General features: G+C 37.1%; 1 protein-coding gene across 1 annotated transcript; it reads right to left on the bottom strand.

Moving 5' to 3' along the window:
• Nucleotides 1-8,788: 8,788 nt before the first annotated feature.
• LOC107532321 (cytochrome P450 1A5-like) lies at nucleotides 8,789-23,232 on the bottom strand. The gene is given in 7 exon segments (XM_016206666.2): nucleotides 8,789-9,110; nucleotides 11,741-11,827; nucleotides 14,821-14,941; nucleotides 15,022-15,111; nucleotides 18,197-18,320; nucleotides 19,585-20,423; nucleotides 23,197-23,232. Coding segments are annotated over 6 exon segments (1,566 nt in total). The 5' UTR covers nucleotides 20,407-20,423; nucleotides 23,197-23,232.
• Nucleotides 23,233-23,997: the final 765 nt, after the last annotated feature.

Raw genomic sequence — 23,997 nt, 5'->3', positions numbered from 1 at the left:
CAATGACAAGTAGAATTATGAAAAGGAAAACAAAAAAAGACATACACCACAAGATAAACAAATACAAATAACCACTTCTAGACCAACCCCCAAATTATGAACAAAACATAGACATTGTAATAACAGATATAGTTTGAAGGTAAAAATTGTTCTGACTAATGGGGGAAATCCTGTAGCATCCCTTCCCAAGGAAATTAGAAAAAGATTGTCTTGGCAAAACTGCTTTCTCAAGAGGCCATGGTAACTGTGAGGTAAGCCCGTTTGTAATATCTGAGGGGAGGTAGCAGAGGGTTGGGGGATCATTCACTTCTGAAGGACTTCAGTGAATGAATGTGCTCGCTCCGTCCTAGATTCATTTCATTAGGAGAGAATGAGCTCAGTAACATTGCCAAAACCAAGTTCACTTGAGGTAACAGGCCAGGGATGTTTCTGACCATCTGTCTGTTTAACAAGGGCATGGTTTGCCATCACAGTGGCTAAAACAAAAATGCAGAAAATAAGACAGAAAATACCAGCTGTTGAAAAGAATGTGGAGGAAAAAAAAGCAAGAGAACTCTTCTACCTGGCTGGTGACACTATAAATTGGTACAGCCATGCTGAAAAATCAGCTGGAAGTTCTAAAGTTAAACATATGAATGTTCTGTGCCTCAGCGATTCCAGCCTGGCATTTATATGGCTAACAGAAAGATGTACGTATGCTCACCAAAAATGTGCACCAGAATGTTCATACCAGCACTATTTGTAATAGGCCTAAGCTAAAAACTACTCCAGTGGCTTCTACCCAACAGGATAAATTAATAATTGTGGTATATTCACCTACTAATGGAGCACTATAGCAATGAGAATGAATGAACTATAATTACACACATGGATCAGCCTTGCAAATAGAATGTGGATATATCCTACCAGTACCATGTAGTACAAAAGAAGTCAAGCACCATAGAGTACCTGCTGTTTCACTCCTTTCTTTAAAATTCAAAACAAACAAATAAAGAAGGGACATCTGTAATCTTTTCAACAATAAAGATAATTAAAAAAAAAAATCAAAACAGGCAAACCTAACTATGGCACTGGAGGTCATGATGATGGTTATCCTTGGGGCCCTGAGATTGGAGGCTGGAAGGGGGCATGAAAAGATAGGAAGGGGCGGACTGTGGGATGCTGATGGTGCTCAATTTGTAAAAAGTCATCAAGCTTTAAACTTCTGTTTTGTGCACTTTTCTGCATGTATATTTTAGTAAAAATTTCCCCTACAAACTTTTGTCTGCAGTATAGAGCAGGAAGCAGTGCAAAGGAGAAGGGAGCGAGTTAACTTTCTCTCAATGGAGGGAATAGTTTATAAAAAAAAATTTAACTAAAAAGCAAACAGCAGCTTTTCATATATAAAGTAATTGGGTTCATATCTATCTTACCCAATAGCCTGGGAAAAACACTACCTTTTATTCTTATTTCAAAACCAAAGGCCATTATTACTCTTGTTCCAAAGAACAGTTTTCATATACTTGACTCCCTTTCCCAATTTGCTGAAATAGGTAGAGTAAGAATATTGTTAACTAAAAATATATCATCTTGTAAAATCACTTCACCGCCCACAACAATTTAAACTTTGGAAAACCTTTTCACACAATACGGTTCCATTGCCCACAGAAGCCAATGGAGTGGATTGCCAATAAACACTCTAAGTAGGAATGAGTCATCTGAGAACATGTTGAATGACTTTACATTCCAGACACTAAGAAAGCTAAGCAAGCACTGCTAAGACAATAGAAGTGCTGCCCTCCAAGGTGTCAAACTCTTCCCAAAGCACTGAATTTCTAAACTGCTCTGTTCTCACCTACTTTGAGATGGGCAAAATCCCTTGGCAATTCCAAACAGGCAGATGGAAGTCAAAGTGTCAGGCAGGAGAGTAAGAGGCACACTGAAGCCCAGGGAAGACCGCTGCGCATGGAAGGCTAGAAATTAGTGCAAAATAGGCCAAGCCGGCGCAGAAGAATCAGAGGAAAAAAAACTCCTTATAAGAGGGGCCAGCTGTGCAAAAAGGTACATTGGCAGAACTATACAAATACACTTGATCCCCAAAAAGCACTTACCTTGTTGAAAACTTTTCACAAAAAGAGAAAATTGCATATTGTGTACACACGGGTGCGCGGGCACACACACACACACACACACACACACACACACACAATTATTATTTGCCTCTACCTTTAAAGAGCTTCCGAAGTTAAGAATCATATTTTAGTCTTTTTTTTTTTTTTTTTTTGTCTGGCATCTAAAGTGCCTGGCTTAGAGTAGGCACCTGAAAACATTCATTAAAAATTAAATATAATGTTATGTAGGGGTGTGGCATTTCTTAATCAATCAATGAATAACCCCAGACTTTTAACATTTTATACAAACAAGTTTTTCTCTTTCCTTATGCTCAGAGGTCAGCTTTTGTTTTAATTTAAATAATGCAGGACTTCTACAACCTCGTGTTTTAACTCACAGTTAGTCTAGTCGAAGAGTCTGAAGATTCACTCTCTCTTTAGACCAAAATCATGAATTTTATGATACTTGCCATTCTTAAACTTTTCTTCACCCTTTATATGAGTTCACAGCAGTAGAGGGGATTTATAAGCTCAAATGATTGCCACACTATATTTAGAGCTTAAGCTTAAACTGGAATAAAAATAAATCATGTTTTTGTCAGCATTCTATTTACATGTGGCATCTTACACTTTCCATGTAAGTTATACTTTTTTAACAAAATAGATAAAAACACACATGCATAATTCACAGAATACTGACTTTTGTTTGTTAGTCCCATGTATGTGTTTATACTGTGACTCTGTATGCATGTATCTGCAATGTAAAGCAATACTTTTCATTTATTAAAAATACTTACAGAAATAATGTCTTCACCACGTGCACTCCTGTGATGCACTATTTTTACCCAACATGATTTAGTTTTAGCCATGTTGATTCACGTAACACTAGTAAACTTGTTTACGCATGTGTAGCACATTCTGTTATATGATTACAACATAATTATATTTATCTAGTATCTTGTTTATGAACATTAAGTTGTCTCCAATTTTTCAGTATTGCAAAAAAAGCAAAAGAAAGCTTAGTGGACAATGCATGTTTTCTTGTGTATGTGTGAGAGTTTCTTTGATAGAATTGCTGAATATCAAGTAAGTGCATCTTCAAGTTTAACTTCAATAAAAATGAAGTTAAAGTTTTCATTTTTGTCAAGTGGTTTATTAAAAATTTCCAAACTTTATATTGCTTGTACCATTTACACTGTAAACAAGGGTGAATGCATAGTCTCATTTCTCCAAACACTCACCAGCATTTGCATTGTCAGAATTTTAAAATGTTACCAGTCTCCTAGGTGTAAAATGGTATTTTAGTTTGATTTAATAGGCACTTCTCTGATTATTATTAAGGTGAGTAACTCGTCATGTTTGTTAGCCCTTCGTGTTTTTGCCAGTTCATAAACTTTGTCTATTTTGAAGAGGGGAGCGCTGGTTATCTTTTTCATATTGATTTAAATAAATTCTTTTAAATTCTGGATACTCCTTTGCTGTCTGTTACGGGTGTTGCCAATATTCTTTCCCACTCCATGGTTTGTTTTTACATTTGTTTATTGAGCTTTTTGTTGAGCAGAAATTTTAAATTTCAATGCAGTAAATGAATTACAAATTTTCTTATGAATTGCATTTCCTGTGTTTTGTTTAAAAATTCTTTTCTTACTGTTCTAAACATTTTCTTGTAAACATTTCAACATTTAGCTTTTCTTATTTAGGTCTTTAATCTCTCTTAAATTGATTTTCTGAATGATGTAACTTTGGAATGAATTTCAGTTACTTCTTATACAGGTAGCCGATTTCCTAGATTCATCTTGCTGATGTATATTGCCTCTAGATTTCTGGTGCTGAAGGTGGGAAAATGGGAGACAAAAGGGAAGTTTTAAGCTCTTCATCCTTACTGCAACTAGAAAAATAATTTTACATATTTCAGATGCCATAAAATTTTTCTTTGAATTAAGGGATATACCCTGAAACCAGGGCCGTCCTGGAAACCACGCAAGCTTTGAACTGAGTTTGATAGAGATTTTCATCCTGGATCAAATTCTTTTCAGCAGAGTGATCTTGGCTATATTATTTATCTTTCTGGGCTTCTTTTTCTGCAAAAAGGTATTCATACTTATTCCATGGTTTGTGCCAAAATTAATTATTTCAAAATGCCTACTACATTGCCTGACACACAGAAGATATTCAAAGACTTTCAGGCTTTTGTCTTTGGCAGTGAAACAACAGTGACTTGAGAGAACTATAGCAAATCAAGATGAGTGCTTGTTTCTCTAATCTTAGCATAACACGATGAAGCTCAGGAAGAATAAATAGCCCAGATTTTGGAAGGAAGTAATAAATATCTGTTATGTTATAAGACCAGGCTTCTCCACCATTGATTCCTAAGATTGGCCCTGAATGAAGTTAAAGCTTTCATTTGTGTCATTCTTGCAAAGGTTAATCCTAGGGTGGGAAGTGAAGATTCAGGAGTTACACCCGGGCAAGGGTCAGAAGATGAACCACATCTCTCCAGGACGGAGAGAGCTTAGTCTGTTTCTTTGTTTTACCAGCCTCCGAGTGCAAACCTGGAGTGGACAGTTCTAACAGGGACTGGAACAGAGGGGTAGGTGCAGAATGGAGGCACTGGACCTGTCCACCGGGAGCTTGTGAGGTCCTGGGGACAGTCTGAGCTAGGCCATAAGTGACAGGACATGAGTTTTTAATGTGTGTGTGTGTGTGTGTGTTCCCTTCCAATATCCCCAAATCTTCAAGTAAGCTTCCTTCAGAATCACTGCTCTCAGTTACACCATTGAAAAACAGATATATTCCCGAGACCCATTCTTGGGTGTAAACAAGACAGGGTGAAAGAAGTGATCCCTTCTCTCCATCAGAGTGACCAGAAGTGACAGATGCCATTAGACTACAAGTGCCCCCGGTGAAGTCAGTGACAAGGTCAGCTGCTGATGTGCATGTGTGTTGGCAAGATGAAGAGGTCAAAGTGGGAGAAGCACAGTGACTTTTTGGGACACATCTGAGATGTTGCCTTTGGAAAGCTTACTAAATGCCTAGGACACACTTGGACAGTGGTCCTGGAGAGACGGTTAGGCAGTTAATTTCCAGATGGAATTTGGTGCCATAAAAATGTCAGTTAGAAAAAAGAATTAAGGGATTATTTGATGAGACCTGGATCTTACAGCATAAAGAAGTGTGAGGAAATGGAGCAGATGTGCAGCCTTAGGTGTAGGCAACAAGGTAAAAATAAAAATAGAAGCAGAGATGCCACAAATACATTCCATACTAAAAAACCTCAGACACTTCCCTTTGCTAAATATTTTCCTGCCCTCCCACTAGATCCATTCATTTAATTATTAATTCATTTCCACATTGACTGAGCAACCATTTATCGATTACCTGCTATGTACCTGAAACAGTGCTGGACACTGGGGAGACTTGGAAAGTCAAACAGACTTGGCCCTGAATTTGTGCAGCTTGCAGAGAGTAGGGACGTTCACATTAAAATAATGAATGAAACCAGGCACTGGGGCAGGGGTCCAGCATGTGGTCAAGAGTCCATCAAATGAGTACAGTCCGTGCAGTAAATTTAGAAATAAATGTCACCATAAAGCCCGAGAAAGATAAACTTATGTTTAGTAAAGGCATTTTAAAACACCAGCAACTCAGAAAGACTTTTAATAAGATCCGTTAATATGAGCACTTTGGGACTCGATGATCTCACTTAGCTGGAAAATTCATTCTTGCAACGTGCTTCTGTCCACAGGAGCAGCAGATAAAGGCGACGGTACTGTGCGCACGAGTGTAGTTTGCTATTGGAGGGGCCTGATCGTCACAGTGAATTCAGGTAAATTATTCTCTGTAAACAGCATGATGAAGGGTGGAAGGGGAAGTATCAGCTTCTATGATTTTTGTTATTTAGGTTTTCTCACTGTTAAAAATATGTCATAGAGAATCAGTTGCCTGCATCCTGCATTTTATTCTAATCTGAAAAGTAAGCCCATGGTGCATTCCTCACAGGGAATTTGTTTTTACAGCCTGTTAAGCCATAAAACAACTCCCTTTTGGCTATTTCTGATTCAAGGTATACACAGGATGGTTTTTTGTTTGTTTGTTTAAAGTATGAATCTTAGGTTTTGTGGGGAAGTGCTATGTGAATCTGAAAAATCGCATTGTGTATCCACCCCTCTGGAGGCCCGGAATCTGTAGATTTTACAGTCTAATTAATAATTATGTAGACAGTAAAATCCCCAAAGACCTCTTCTGCCTCCCCAAAATGGTTCTGCTTTCTGATTCTGTTATGTGGATTGAAATCACATCTGAATTATAGGTTTAACTGGAAAGAAGTTAGAGAACTGCAATGTGGGACTATATAAATGCCTTCATAAATTTTGGAGCAAGTTTTCTTCTTTGAAGAGCATCCCACTTGCATCATTCAGAGGATAATGTTTCTAGGGTGGTCTCTGTCTTCATGATGTTACCAAGAGCCCCAAGGGGCTGTAGCTACAAGGAGAACACGGAGTTATAAGTAGCAATATGTACTTGTGGATAGCAAGATATCTAACTCCTATAACTTTGTTGTTTTTTATTTTTTATTTATTTTTTTACTTCATATACAATGACTTTAAGGAGTTAATTCATCTTGGTTTATCACTGATGCATATGTTCACATATTATCAACACCTCTATGGTCATAATGAATTCTGTGTGTCGTTTCTGGCTGATAATTTAAAATATGTATGTTAATATAAGTTATTTTGATATAACCACTGTGTTGCTTCTGATTACATTTCATAAAATAAATCATTACTTCAGGATAAGCAAATACATATAATTAAAAGTAATTCATCTTTACATATTAAATGACAAGGAAAAGTTATTCCTACTTTGCTTTTATACTTTTCCTATTTTATTCTTGTTCATGTTTCTAAAAATACATATAATGCAAACTTATGAGTTGTACAGAAAGCTCAATGGTGTACCATTTGATTATGCCTCAGGAGCATAGTAAAAGTGAAAATTAGCACTTTACAATACAATGTATTAAAATAAAAGTACCAAATCATATATGCTTACTGTTAAAAAAGAAGAGATTAGAAAAATACAATTCTTTAAAGAACATATCAGGTAAACAGATACCAAGATTTGGATAGTGTTCTAGTCATCCCATTATTATTGAGCAATACAGAAGATTTGACAGGTTCTTATGGAAAAAAAGGCAAAAATAGATTCTGTTTGACACAGTGTCATGAGGATAATATAAATAATTTCAAAAGCTTTCACAAAAAAGGACAAGCAATCCAATTTGTTTATTCCCAAGGATAATGCTGAGTTTATTTATATTTGAAAAGAAAGACTAAGTCCTGACTTTAATCCTCACTGTCTCTGAATTGTTTAATTTCTCTGCTTTCATTGAAGCAACCATTCAGCATGGTCATTAGCTAGAGCCAGCCCTCCCTAACTGCTCTTCCAGGTAAATTAGATCCCAGATATGCTTTTATCTACCAGCTTGATTTCCAAGTCCTTTATAATGCACCTCCCCTTAATGCTTCAATGTAGTTTTCACTGTCCACTTTATGTGCCTTATATGCCTTTGCTCATTGACAAAGTCAATTAAAGAAGCACACACATAAGCTGTTACTATACTGGAAGATATTTTAAAATTATTGCTCTTATTTTTCATGTTGTTCTGGGCTGCATTGTGTCCTTTTCCTTGCCCTAAATTCATAGGTTGAAGTACTAACCCTCAGTACCTCAGAATGAAATTTTATTTGAATGTAAGATCTTTAAAGAGATAAGTTAAAATGAAGCAGTAGGATGAGGGTCTAATATAATATGTCTGGTGTTCTTATAAGATAAAGGGGTGTGCACACAGAGAAAAGGGCATGTGAGGACATCTACAAGAGAGGCTTTGGGAGAAACCAGCCCTGCCAACGCCTTGATTTTGGACTTCTGATCTCCAGGACTGTGAGGAAATAAATTTCTGTTGAAGTCATCCAGACTGTGGTATTTTGTTATAGCAGCCCTAGCAGGCTAATACACATGTATACTTAGTAGGTGTCAAAATAAATTTATAGCATTGTAAAGATACCAGTTTGGCCTGAAATTAAATTCTTAATACAGAAAACATAAGAGCCGATACAGAAATGGATTTTGGAGAAATGCCCCCTTATGTCCTTTCTCTCTCTCTAAAATGAACTCTACTCATCTACCCACACCACAAAATGTTCTCTGTTCTAGGCCACTCTGGCTTCCTTCTCTGTACCTCTTGAGTACCTATTTCCTACATCACTGGAAAAATACATATTTAACATCAGAACCTTGTTCTCATTCTGAATCTTGTATTTAAAACCAATACAAATATACCTGTCTATTTGAAGCTGGTGTAAAGTAAGGTAAACACATCTCATCTTCCTTACCTCCTTGCTCAATCCACCACTCATTTTTCCCTTCCTTTCACATTCACAGCGGCACCTGGGACATTACCACATAAGACATAGGCTTAAAGCCCCCGAATTACATCACACTTTATTATTACCTTAAAATATCCTTAGGAGACAAGATCTCTCATGTTAGAACTGAGGCTACACCATGCACTTTAAAAATCACTTCCTATATTAAGATGATAGACAAATAATTGAACTAATAGCATAGTTTAGGGTACATACTTTAAGTTGCTTCTTAAATGAATTTGAATCACATAATTTTTCTGACTTAATTTAGAAAGCCGACACCAGCCTGAGAATCTAAGTACTACCAGTGGTGCGGAGCTCTGCTCGGAGCTGGTAGGGTTTGGGCTTCATGGCTAAACCATACATGGGCGTCAGGTCCAGCTCGGCCCCAGGGCATTTGCTCAGCTTGAGCTGCTGCAGAACTGTGACGATGAAAATGAAGACCTCCTTCCGTGCAACATCTTCTCCAAGACACTTCCGGATTCCCATTCCAAATATCATAACCTTGTCGACAAGACTTTTATTCAGTTCCCTGTTTTCGTTTAGGAATCTCTCAGGATTAAATAAACTGGGATTATGCCAGATAGTTCTGTATAAGAGAGATAAAAGTTGCATTTTAAAAAAGACAAAGAAATCATTTATCATTTTGCCATTCTTGCCAACTTCTCCACAATAATTTCGTTTTGCATGAAATGTTTGTCTGGAATATCCTTTAGAAATTTTATGTAAAATATATGTGTAAATATTCAAACATTTATATGTATATATATTTATGTAGGTATATCATGATTATGACTTTTGTATATAAAATTCTCTAATTTATTTATAAGTTTAGTTATCACAAAGAATTAGTACACTTATTCTTAGTTTTCACTAAAATGACTTCTGTTTCATCAAATAGTGAATAAAATACTTGAAAATTTATTTCAATTTTTTATGATTTTAAATGAAAAGTTCTATAAAATTGTTATACAAATATTCCAAAATATTGGTATAAGTAAAAAGGAATAAATATTCAATCTCCTTTGCTTTAAGCAAAATGAGCCACACCTCTCACTCTCTCACAAATATGTTTAGCAAAAGGCCTTTATACATTGTCACAGAGCTGCCAGGTCACCAGGAAGTGGGTGTGACGGAGGGATTGCCCACATCTGTGCGCCTGGTTCTCACTTTCCCCTCCACTTTTTGTTTCAGGCACCATGTCTGGCTTGTGTATGACAACTCACGCTAGCATGTTCCCTAACACACCCTAAATCGTACATGAGGGACCCACTTTACTTTATGAAGAACTGGGCCTCTTTGTGTATCCATGTCACTCTCTAGCAGAAAATTTATCTTCTTTCTATGCCAAAAAACACAGACCTAGAGACCTACAAGTCATACTCAGCCCTCTAATAAATTTCATTTGCTCTCATACTCTTTTAAAATTAATTCCTGTTGTGAACATTTAAACATCGGAAGCTTCCACATGAAAATTTCCATTTCTAAGTTCTGCCTTATAACTGATAGAGCTGACAACATTGGGACAATGTCCTGCTTGACCTCCGTTTACTGAGCTCAATCAAATACAACAGATGACCTCTTCTTATTGTTTCCACAAAGGCAATTCTCTCATTTTTGGTATTTTCCACTGCTCAGTAGGTGCTTATGTTTGCGACCTTTGTTTTAGTTAAATAGGAATAATTTCCCATGATATCAAGTCTTGAATCACATACTCATTTAGCTTAAACAAGCGCCTCCATACAAATAGTATTTCTTTATAAGCACCTGTGTTAACACAATTTGTTTGAATATTACTCAGTATTCAGTATAATCACACATTCTTAGGATACTAGAACACTTAAAGGCACTTGGGGTAGTGCTAACTGAGAACAAATGCCATTAAATTTACACTGACTATATTTTCCTTACAGTGGGTTTTTGTCTTGTGTTTTATCCTCAACAGAGGATATTTTTTCCATTACTTTTCAGAGAGAGTGGAAGGAGAGAGCTAGAGAGAAACATCAATACGAGTGAGACACATTGACTGGTTGCCTCCCTCGTGCGTCCAAACCAGGGCCAGGCATCGAGCCTGCAACCGAGGTAGGTGCCCTTGGCCGGAATCAAACCCGGGACCCTTCAGTCCATGGGCGACACTCCAACCACTGAGCCAAACCGGCCAGGGCTACAGAGGGGTTTTAATGCTCGATTTTATTCTGCACATTCACTGAGGGTGAAGAATGGAGGTGGCAACCTTGCTGACAATACATTTTGCAGTGGGACGGCCTGTGCAGTGGACGTGCTGTGAGGCGCACAGGAGAACGGCCTCTCTCCCAAACAGCCTGGAGCATGAGGCGTCAGTCGGGGGAATCCTGGCGGAAGGCAACGAGGCTGTGCGGGGCGCTGTATCCGCGGCCCACTGAGCGCGGGAACTCAGCCTCTCCCGGCGCCTGGAGGCAGTCAGCCCCGGCCACGTGGGACATCCAATTTCTGTCAAACCAATAAACAATGAATATGGTCCTGCTTCTACTCCTTGCTGAACTTGTGGCTTTAGGTAACTCATGTCACCTGGCTGAAAGTCTCCTCCGCTGTATAATTGGGATCATGGTAGCGCCACTGCAGAGGGTTGTTGAGGCTCAGAGGAGATGCTTCAAGATTTTGGGCCCAGCATAGGGTCTATCAATACCAGCTGCCACCATCATCATTCCCGCCACCACCATCACCGCTGCCATCAGCCTCACTTCCTCTGTGTGAGGTATCCTCAGCTCAGCTCTCCTTTTATAGCTGATATAGATGAGAACCTAGCTATATTTTATTTGCAAATATTTATTGGGTAGCTACTATGTGCCAGGCACTGATCTGGGTGCTGAGGTAGAGGAAAACCAAACAAACAAAAAGAAAGAAAAATCTCTGCCTGGTCTTTCACGTTCTGTTGGGGGGTTTCGCGCTGCCGTTCAAACATCAACCGGCCATAACCGAGACAGAGGGTGAACCCATGAAGTCCTTGGCCTACATCTCCCCCAGTAAGCCCACTTTCAAAGTTGGGTGTGCCCTGAATGAATTTGTATTAAGATACCATCTTCCCATTATCAGTGAGAAGAGAAAACTGAATTTCCTTCCAACTTCTTTCAACAGAAATAGAAGGAATGAAGTTTGGTTAAGAATGTGTATCTTTCCCTGATTAATAAATAGCAAACAAATAAACAAACTTAACCCCCAAAAATAATTTTGGTGACTTACTCATCATGATTTACTTGATGCATGTTGATAAAGGTGCATGTATTCTTGGGAATGAAATAGCCATTCAGAGTAATGTCTGCTGTGGTACTGGGAAAGCAAAACACATCATTATCACACAGCACATCCCGTGGATTCAAACAGCCCGTCCCTAAACTGCCGCCCACAGCTCACAGGCTATATTTATTAATGTCTTTTAAACAACTATAATGATATGAAATCTTTACAAATCTTCGTTCTTTCATTAGTTGATACATCTCCCACCTATTGTCAAATTAGTAATTTATTTTTGTATTTGTAAAACATACTGAGCACTTAACATATTTAAAGTATTGCTATGAGCTAAAATCTCAGTGGAAAATGATCTCAATATTTCTATGACAAAGTTGCCTATAAGTAGACACATCAAATTATATCAAGAAACTATAAGGAAGTTATAAAGCATTTTCTGTATATCCAAAGTGTTTTGGCCTTTATCAATAGATCAAGAAAAAAACACACATAAAATCTTTTAGTATTTGGTAGAAAGAACAATAGAATTGGAACTAGAAAACCTGAACTCTAGACACTGCTCACAAAGAACTATTGGGCAAATCTCATATCTACTCTATGATTTCATTTCCTAGCTATGAAATGATATTGTTTGTGTTGGATAATCTCTAAATTGTCTTTAAATAAATAACTGTTTTTTCTAGTCCCATACTCAGACTTCTTTATGCAAACTGTATACTTTGTTCTTTATACCTCTGTAATTGTGTATGGATTAGATTAAATCATGTGATGTTTCCATATGGCACTCCCTAACTTCCTAGATGGCCCCAACACTCACTTTCCCCCCAGAGGAGCAGCAGTGACATTTCAGTTTGATGAGTTTGAGAACCTTCTGGGTTCTCTCTTCTGATGGGCCAACCTATAGAGAAGGTGCATCTCATCTATAATCACTAATGGGCTGAGCTTAAAGAAGTAGACTTTGTACTTCCAGGGGAAACTGCTGTTGTTCAACCTTGCGAGAGATTGAGTGGCAGAGTATGTCTAATTCAGGTGGGAACTATGAGCAAGCCTACTTGATTCAGTTCTAAGCTAAACTGTGCAAACTAGTTCTGATCATTAGTAAAGCTCTTATTTGAATTTCTATCTGACTTATGTTTATCTTGTAGCTGGTATTGAACTTTGTCAAATGATACAGATATTATTCATTAGGTGTCCTCAAAATCCAATGAAGGGGAATGCCAAAAAAAGGAATAGATAAATTCTTTTGGAAAGATTACCCTCTATGCATGATCACTCTCCTATCTCAATACATTCCTGTGCTCCAATTTTATTCTACAAAAAAACCGAACTGCTCCTATTTTATAGAAACCTAGCATGGAAAATTTGATCTCACTATTATTAAAATATGAGTAACTATTCTAAAGGAGAATTCAATATATAATTGCATTAATTGCAGGATTTCCCTCTCTCCATACATATTTCTGAACCTGTGTGTGTGAAAGTGGCTTTCCACATAACTTTTAGGTAACATATACATAATAAATATTTACTAGGGTACTGTTTAGTCTTGTGTGGGGTGTACGTGTATGTGTGCATATACATGTGTGTGTGTTATAGGTAATAGCAAGACTTTTGATCTTTTTATCTATGATTATTCCATTTAGCTTGTTTTAATTCATTTTATTTTAACATATTTTATGCTTTTTGATCCCATGCCTTTTAAATGGAAAACAGTAATCTTCCAGGTAGTATAGAAAAATAGATTAGTCCCCAAAACCATATATAAGATGTCTTTTATGTCTGTGCAAAAATTCTTGGTTTGTATCCCACTACTCTCGTTGGTCAATGTGTTTGCTCTTTTATTTTATATTAACTTATTTCTTCCCTCTTAATAAAATAATGAACACTTATGTTTTAAGATACATTTTCTTATCAGATATGTCCTCTGATGTGTTTTCAGGGATCCAGAGTAGATGATAACTATTATTTAATCCAAATGGTGCCTGTAAATTTTCAGAGGCTCTCTGTTCCTGATTATTCAGTAAAGCTTGTAGGTCATACTCTTTCATGAAGAACCCAAAGTCATCTTATGAAAGTCATTGGGACAAAAGAATTGTTTCCTTAAAAATAGGACTTATTTTTAAAACCTAAGTTAAAGATGAAATTTACTTCCACCAGAAAGAGGATATGCAGGAAAGGGATTACTGTGAGTGGACAGCATTGTGTGTGCATATGGAAAACAAAGTAAAGAGACAAAATACAGAGAACCATGTTGCTTACTGTCTGGCCTTAACTCCGCTCAGCTAGTGGTCTGACCCTTTAGGACACCTCTGCTGAAGGCACTACCTACTGCTGTGAAATAACCATAATTCCATCAGTTCCCTGAGGTAAAACACATCCCCACTCCTTCACTATTTAAAGATGGGAAGAGAAAAAGCACTGAGAATTCCATTTTTTATTTTAATTGTGTGAAATGGAGATAGTTCACACTGCTAAGATGTTGGTTGTCCACATTAATATTTAATAAAGCTTGTCCACTCAATCTATACTGGCATGCATTTGTGAGTTGGAGAGTCTGGTTTAAGGTTCAGTAAACTTTCAAATATCTATAAATGGATATTTATAGATATATAAACTCTGTTTAATCTACTTGTGGCAACACTGGCCTCCTTAGCCAATTGCCCAGCAAAATTCTAAGCTACTGAAAATGAAGCCACATCGGGAGGTGGTTAAGACTGCTCATAAGAGGAAGTTAAGTGAGTTTGTATAATACTTCAGGTCCAAACATATATTATGGTTGGATTATCCATTGTTTGAGACTTCTATATCCTTTCCTCCCCTTAATTAGAACATATAAGATGAAAATTAATCACATCCTAGTGTAGTTATGAAAACATTCATGCATATGCTATTGTTCCCTGTAAAAATTTCATTAGAGAATTTTAAAATAAAATGAATTAAGATTTAAAATAATAGTAAAATATACTAACACAATCTATATTTAAAAAGACTTAAAGTATTCTAATGCCTTAGATTCCTCATTCCCCCCAACCACCATTGGTTGCTGTTTCAAAGGAGAGTTGTATGCTTACCAATGTGGAATAGTAAAAGGAATAAAGGAGGCATGTCTGAATATTTCATTTATAAAAGCTTCTGTGTAGGGCAAAATTTTCGAGTCTTCAAATCTGGGTGATTTCATCCCTATGCTTTCATCTGAAAGAAAAGGGTCTTTTTTATTTAATAAGAAAAATGACAATGACAAAAATTATATTTTTCATCCGAAAGCACGTTACCAATTTCTTCTTGAATTTTGGCTTGAATTTCTGGATAGTGTATCAAATAAAGAAAGCTCCAATACAGACATGTTGATACAGTTTCAAACCCTGAAAAAGAAATGAGACAAAATGCTATGGAGAAAATTATTAGCAAAATTGGTATCTTCAATTTACTTCATATTTGAATATGTGAATCCAGAGAAAAGAATCTAAATATACCTGAAAATTAATAAACTCACAATAAAGTAATTATTGTACATTAAAGTTTGTTTAAACAAGGTATCATCACTTTTGAGATTATTTATACATTGGTTAAGTTCTTTTCATTATGCAAGCAAAAGCAAGAAAAAGACATCACATGCCATTTTTTTCTCAAGAGTAACTTTAACAATACATCAAAAATGTGATCATTTCTTGAAAACTTAACACTCAGAAATGCCACATTAAAAAACTTTTCTAGACTGTTTCAGTTGTAAATTCACCTCTATTATGACTAAATGTCAAAATTAATGATGCTATTTGTGTTTTCTACAAAATAAAATCTAGTAGCAAAAATTCATTTTTAAATCCACATATCTTTTTTCCAGGTTTCTTTGGTGATGATTACATCAACAATGATGATAGCATACATTGATCACTTGATTGCATTGTCATTGAGATGGCGGGGGGGTGGGGGCGTAATTAGTCTCACTTTAGAGGTAAGAAACTTGTAGCATGGGTATGGTTAAAAATTTCACCACAGCCACACAGAGATCTAGCTAACACCTAAATTCAAGTCTATGAGACTTAACCATTTGTTTGTTCCCTAAACAATTTGCAACACAACGTGTACAAGAAATACACCCAGATATAGCTGCAGAGCAGAGGGAACTCCTTTCGAAGAGTGTCCTCTCAAGACTGGTTTTCAGATCTTTTGAATAAGTCAGTCTCTTATAGTGAGCCAGTAGCTTCTACAATTTCCAAGTCACAAAATTTGTACCATGACTTTATACTGCAAGAAATTATCCTAAAACTAAGTTGTCCAAGTGAAGTTGCTGACTATAGTAGAGCACAGTATGGTGTGAAAATATTGGCTTCTATTCAGAATATATTGACTCTAACTCTCTAGCAGAAGACGAAAGAGCAAGCCATGAATACTGCATGACAGACACTGATTTTGTCCATTGTAGAGTCATGAACATTACATCCAAGACCTGGGACTATCTAGATATATAATAAGAATCATATTTTTATCATCATGAATTCAGCTTTTTATATTAAGACTTAAGCAACATATTATTTATCTTGATAGATTATCTAAATATTGAGGTCATAAGAAATGATTTTGGGAGATCCTTCACTATTTCCAAAGGAGAAATCAAGTTATCAGTTTGAAAAGTCAAATATGGAAATATAAATGTTAATAATAAGGTAGTGTTGATTAAACAGTGTGCTTGCAAATTTTCTCCACTAAAATATGTGGTTTAGAGCTCAATTGTTTTCTTCTAATATTCTATTACATATCACTAGAGAAGTAACAGACACATATGGAAGTTTATGTCCTATTAATTTTCTTTATTACTCTTATTTGAATTCAAAATACAAATTCTATCAGGTATGTTTGTTGAGCAAATAAATGCATTATATAGTAATGCATTATACTAGATGTTCTTTGTTCTGCACACATTTATACAAATCATTTTTAACTGTGTTGTGCACATCTGGTGGCACTAATCTATATCCCAGTCATTTGCCAAAATTTTATATTTGTTAATTTTTTCAAGATCTTGACAGTATTACACTGTTCTGAAATATGTCATCAAATCATGATGAAAATGAAGCCCGCTTGATGTGTTAATCACCCACACACCAGCCTTTAGTATTCAGTGGTGTTCAGGCTTTAAAAAAATGACCTCACAAACTCTAATAATAGTATTTAGCACTCATAGTTGGCAGAAGAAATGCAAAGTACAGGCATGATCACATTTGCATGATAAGTAACCAGTGCACCCATCAAATTTAAATCATGATCAAAATCGTGTGTGTGTGTGTGTGTGTGTGTGTGTGTGTGTGTGTGTAAGGGGAGCAGGGCTATTTGCATAGAAAAAATAATACAAATAAAAACAAATGCCTCTTGTTTGCAAGAAATTTCAGGAACACAGATTCCAGAAAAAAAGTGAACCAAATTGCCAATAAATATGGTATAAAAGAAAAAAAAGGAAAAAATGAATTTGAAGAATATTCCACCTAAAATGAAACTGCTAAAACATCTTTAGTTTTTTGGTGTTGCTGCTATACTAAGGAAATTTTCTTCCTGCAGCCCAGTATCTTACAGGAACTATAAGAAACTTCATAGGCAAAAAGGGTGACAAAATATGAAATTTAGGAATGATAGTAGTACTGATCGTCTTTCTAAGATTCTGATGATCTGCATGAAAACTCAAGAATCTTTTTATTGGGTGATCCAGAAACTCTGTGTCTCAGCATAAGGCTCTAATTTAAAAGGAGGCAAAACCAATGGACAAAATGATAATCTTAGCATTAGCGAGGTTTTCAACATCAGCATTATTTGTGCAGGTTGGGAGCTGTAAACAGTACAGGTGTCCACCCCAGAGGCAGCAGATGGGTAATATGTGGGAGATACATCCATGGAGTATGATGCAACTGACTAAAGCTGCAAATTAGAAACACACCCAGCAACCATGATTGAATCTTAAAAATACAAGGAGGCCTCACCAAAAATGTTAGAAATAGACTGAGATGTAAATAACAAGGGTGTTTTCATAAGTTAAAGATCATGATAATATAAGAATACATGGTAATACATGACAATATAAAGCCTATTTCATAAGAGCACATAAAATTAAAAAGCAACACTTTAAGCAGATTAAGAATAAACGTCAATGGGTTGGGAGTGGGATGTAGGATAAAGAGTAATAAAGAAACAAACAAGGCCAGGTATCCATGAACAATGATGTTAATGCACATGAACTGGAGACCATCATTAACTCAATTCTCTACTCCTGAGATGAAAATGAAGTTTCCCAAATGACACAGGACGAGGCAGAATGTCAGATTGTTTATGCAGAGTGAGATAACTACATGAAACGATCCATATCAAAAGAGGGAAATACTTGAAACCGTAAACAATAGAACACAAAAAAATGTAATTAATCCTTATTTGCCTTACATGTTGACAAATACTCTCACATACCAGCTCCAAAGATGTCACTCACGGTGCTTATGATTTCATCGTCATTCAAGGTGGCAGTTTTGGCAGTGGCATGTTTGTTGTGGCATGTGTTAATCAGAGCATCAGTGATGTCTCGCATATGGTCCTGAGGAGACAAACCTTAGTATGATTACTGACCCCTGCCTACATTTCACATCACACAGAAATCCCATGCACCATGTAATATAAAATGAACTCAGTTTGCTTAGGAATATAAAGGCTTGAGTAGATCATTTCAAAACTTGCAACCAATTTTGCTTGTCAATGGTAATGCTCGATTTTAAAAGTATGTAGAATTAAAAAAAAAGTTACCAAACTCAATTTTCTTCTTAAGATTTCTTTCAACCAAAAAAAAAGTACCTATGTCTGGAAGCGTGGTTTAAAAAATTAGATTAACTTACTACAGGGAAATTGCTGCACAATGAATATACTAAGAGGTTTCCAAACCCACTGTAAGAATTTTACTGTAATCACCATGCAGAAAGAGATGAGGCTTAGGTAGGTTAGGGAGTAGGAAGGAAATGTATGACTTTATAAATTCTTTTACTTACTGTTTTTGTTCTAAAATTCTCATTGGTACCTTGAAATGGATTGTTCACTTCCTCTTTTTTTTCAGTGGAAGGAATTTAACTCCTTACAGCTCTTCATTTGCTCAATTTTCCACTTTTTCATTTCTATTTTTTTCACTATGCCATCATCTGAGCAAATCGGCCTCAAAGATCTAGGATTCCTTCTAGTACATACATAATTCATGAGAGAAATTGGTTCTTCTGTGGGCCATCAAATTGGGCCAAGAAGATTTGGGTGACCTCACAACAAGGTCCACTTCTGTCACCTCAAGAAACTTCCTACATGTGTTGCGATCTCAAAGTTCATTTCTATATAGTAAAGGGACTCAAGTAGAAAAAGTGGGTAAATTGGAAGCTTCCTATACAATATTCTTTGTAATTATTTGAAACACTCTTTAAAAATATGCTGATACTTTTAAGACCTTGTAGCTTCAGATGGAAAATGGAAGAGACAAAATCATTGGTTCATTTCTTCAACTCACTGAAAAAACATACATGGTCATTATTTATCAGCCAGTAACAGTTTCATAATTCAAGTATGTACCTTATCCACACACTGGGTAAATCTCTGAGGTCTCAAAAAATTCAAAACTCTTCTTAAAGTTCGCACATGAGAACTGAATGACTGGAACTCACTTTTCCTAATAGATTGGGTAGGGGTCAGTATGGCAAAATTTTAGTGAAAAGAACCAAAGAAGAATACATACAATTTTTCTGGGTAATCAACATATCTCATCATTATCTTTTGCTTCTTTTGCCTTAGGACAAATTCCTTGTCCTGGCATGAATTTAAATTCTTACCTTATCATATGTAGTAAGATGATCTTGTACATGTAGTGCAATAAACTGATTCAGGGCCTTGTAAAACACTCGAGGACCATTTATAATTCGCAGTGGAAGGTAGCGAAAACATGGTATGAAATCCGCAGGATTAGCTACACTGGAAGCCTTGAGTATGTCATCATTAGTTTGAACTATCCTAAGAAACTCCTCATCACTGTGGTCATATCTCTTGCCAAAGCAAAGGGCACAGACAATGTTGGCCACTGCACATGTGATGGAACTCCTAGGATCAAAGCTACCATTCTTGGAAGTCAACTCTGCAAAGACTTTTACCAGTTCAGAAACTTCCTCAGTGACGTGTTCTTCGAGTAAGCAGGAGCAGGTAGAGGATTTTGCTTCTGCTTTAGAAAAAGTTCGTAAAGCATTAGAGGCTATTTTCTTATGAAGCTTCCAACTCTCTCCATAATTGACTGAAAATGTAAGACTCTTTCCGTCTGCCAGGAAAGAAAACGTATGTATCTGAGGTCTGCCTGCAAAATGCTCTCCATCCTTGAGCAGTACTTGCTTCACCATTTCCATTCCATTCACCACTAGGACAGGCACCACGCCGAGCTTGATGAGAAAAACATCTCCATATTTCTTCCTCATCTCTGTGAATGTAAGGTAAGGATGGTCTCCAAGTTGAAGAAGATTTCCTATGATGGGGAGGGACCATGGACCAGGAAGTGATGGCTGCTTTCTCCCCTTACTCCCAAGCAGCCTCACACAAAAAAAACACATCACCAAAATTATGAGAGAAGTGGTTACCTCTTCAGGAGTGATTGACTTGTCAAATATCATTTTCAAAAATAAAGCACCTAAAACAGAAATATATAAACCTTATTTTTGCCATTTTAAGCATAGACTAAGAGTCTTTCTCCCTTTAAACATTTAAATGAAAAGTACCGACTCTTGGTAGTTATTTGAAAGCTATTCTTAACCAATGTACCAAGAAGACAGAATCAAATTCTTAGAAAGTGCATTGTGCCTTTATTCCAAGTCTATTATTTTTACAATTTTAAACACCAGACCAAATCTTTTCATGTCAGTCATTGACATGATAGACAGGAGAAGAGGACAATTGGATGTAGAAAGGACTCTGATGGTGGGGAAAGGGGTTGAGGCTATAGAAGCTGATTCCATGCTCATTGTTAGCTGAGGATCTCCATCCTGTCACTTAATCTAAGTTTGTCCAAGTTTTCTTATCACACTATCCTACCTGACAGGATTAGTCGTGCATTCTTTCAGCAAATGTTCTTCTACCTTACCCCCCCATGTCAGGCACTAAAAATACAAAAATTCATAAACTTATTAGAAAACTGGATAAACAAAGATATGACAAAGTGTAAAATGTTATAGAGAGTTGAGTACAGAGTTGTCTGTCATGATTTGAGGATCAAGTTAAATAATTATTTAAAAGTACTTAGTCAGTTACAGCCATTTAGTCGATATCTAATTGGTCGTCTGCCTAGCCTGTCCTTGGCCTCCCTAGCTTGCTTGTAAGGGTGACGTGTTGAAGCTGTCCTTCTGCTCTGGAACTTGCCCACGTTGCCACGGGTGATTGATCCATGGATGAGCCACTGACCCCAAATGAACCTTCTTTAGGAATGTGGAATTGGGACTGTGAAAGATCATCCTCTCTTGGGGCAGCTATATCTACAAAAGCTAAGTCTGAAGATACAATCTGGGAACCTTTAACCCACCAGGAAGATGTGAGAAACTGTAAAAGTAGGCTTGGAAAAAAAAAAAAGAGTAGAAAGGAAAAGAAATAACAGAATGAGGGAGGTATCACGACCTTGCATTCACAACTTCTAGTACCTTCATGATATCTTGTCCTTGGTTTGAATTCTTTCCTGTTTAAACTAGCTATAATTTGTTTCTATTACTTGCATCAAAGAGGGACCTAACCAAAAAAAAAAAAAAAAGTTTCAAGCTCACACAGTCTATATTTGTTAGCCATTGCATTTTGTATTAACTATAGAGGGAATAAAAAATTTTCCCTTCAAAGCATACATAACTAAACTGTTCACATTTCTCAAATTATTTGCTGGACAAGTACCATTGGTAGGCAATACACTTATTGGCTGGTGTAAGTGTCCGATTCTCACCTGATTTCTTCTGGATGTTTTAAATGAATATGCAAGCAAGCCCTTGTCACTTGTCATCAGATTGCTTCACTTTTCCAAGTTCACATATAAAATGTAGCTAATTACACCAACTTGATTGGCACTGATTACTAACAATTGAACTTTGGAGTTAAAAATGAGAGATCAACTTCTTTTATGGAGAAAAATAACCTGAATACACGTTTAAACTAAAAAGAAAAACTGAGTCCCTAATCAATGCAACAACTGCAATTTGCAAAATTTCATTTTCTTTCTGTTCAGAAAGGAAACAGTGGGGCCTTCGTTGTGTTTCTGTTTTGCAGAGTGATGATTTTGTGTGAAACTGTGAAACATCTTCCATTAAAACTAACTGTGACCATGTATTGCACACTTACCATGTGTCAGACCCAAAACTAAGCATTAAATCTGTACTGCCTTTCAAAACTCATCCTTCTGTGAGAGTTATGGAGAAGCTTAGAGAGATAGATGTTTTCTCTATTTATTTCCCTTGTTTTTTGAGCTGAAGAATGAATCATCAATTACCTCTAGCACTTGCTTTTTCATAAAACTTAATTTCTCTTGGGCATTCACCAAACTGCCACTTTTCACATTGATAAATATCAGTGGCATTTCCAAAGCAGACTAATAAATAGGTGAGAAGTGGGTGAGTCTGGAAGAACTTTGGACTCTCATAAAGATGGCTGGGTTTCTTGCCTCCTTCCTCCCCAGTTTAGCTGTGGGACTTCTGTTAAATTACATCTCCCTTGGCCTCACTTTCCTCGTCTGTAAAATGACCACTTCAGACTGGAAGACTTCAAAGGCCAGCTGCAGTCTCAGTAATCAAAGCTAGCACAGAAAACAGGGCAGAAGCACTAAGGTGAGTACAGGGTTGACTGCCCAACAATATTATGTTGCCAGAGTTTCCAGGCAGTTTGCAATTCATCAACAAATGTAAGTAACTGTGATCACCCTGGACTCTTTTTCAGCCTGGGCTCTTCTAGCTTCTTTTACTAAAATCTCTCTGGCAGCTTACCAGGCCCAGATGCATTGCCAACTTTCCCAGCAACTTTCTTGGAAAACCCTGAAGGCACATTCTGTTCCTATTGTTTTGGGGGTGAATTAAGGCTGAGGACAGAGAGTAAAAGGTTCCCTATGGGGTGGGCTGCTGCATCGACAAAGATTCAACGGGAACTCTAGAGAGGAGCCAAGTAAGTAGAGAGTAGTAGGTTGGGGAGGTTTGTACTGATCCTCAAACCTAGACATGTGCATTAGACACCCATCCCCCAAAGGTGTTAAATCATTGCAATGTCCGCATCCCAGACATACCAATTAAATTACAATCTCTAGAGGTGGATGCATTTTAAAAAGCTCCTCAATATGACTAAGGGACATTCCTAGTTGAGGGCATTTTTTTTGAGGAAAAACAACCTGTTCTGAGATCAACAAATCCATTCAGCCAAATAACAATGAAGCATGGAAGGCTTACCTGTGCCCAGAGATTTTGCAGATCAATGTGAAAAATCTGGCAGAAGGATCTAATAACAGAGAAAATTTTAGGGAGAGCTGCTAGTATCCTAAGAAATAGAACAGTCTGGTCCCGGTGGCAGCAGCAGCAGGCCTTGGGAAAGACTGGGAGAGAACATTCCAGAGAGAACGTAATAAGAGGACCTTGGACCCATGGGGGGAGGAGTTTGGAACTGGATTAGGGGCGTTTGAGAGGTGGAGGGAGAGAAGGAGGGAGGGAAGGAGGGAGCCAGGATTTGATCCAGGCAGATGGATTCCACCGTGAGTGGAGAGGGGACAGGAACAAGGGGTTCTGAAGAAGAGGTTAAGATGGAAATTGATCTTGGATAAAAGCAGGGCCTTTTGGTGAACGCAGAAGAGAAATTAAATTTTGTAAAAGTGCAAGTACTAGACATAACTGATGATTTGTTATTCAGCTCAAAAAACAAGGGAGCCCTGGCCAGTTTTGCTCAATGGTTAGAGCATAGGCCCACAGACCGAAGGGTCAGGGCACATACCTGGGTTGCAGGTTCCATCCCAGCCCAGTCAGGGGTGAATGCAGGAAGCAACCAATCTATGTGTCTCTCTCACATCCATCTCTCTCTCCCCCAACTTCTCTCTAAAAATCAATAGAAAAAAATATCCTCAAGTGACAAAATTAACAAAAAGGGGGGGGGGATAGATGAGGAAAATGGAAGACTAATCATTTTTAAATTACTGGTGAGAAGCAGAGGTAAGGTCAAAAGATAGGTAATAAGGAGGCAATAAGCAGGAAGGAAAAAGA

The sequence above is a fragment of the Miniopterus natalensis genome, chromosome 12 (genome assembly GCF_054644295.1).
Source record: "Miniopterus natalensis isolate mMinNat1 chromosome 12, mMinNat1.hap1, whole genome shotgun sequence".
In the NCBI taxonomy this organism is placed as follows: domain Eukaryota; kingdom Metazoa; phylum Chordata; class Mammalia; order Chiroptera; family Miniopteridae; genus Miniopterus; species Miniopterus natalensis.
This window is presented reverse-complemented; position numbering and strand designations above follow the sequence as displayed.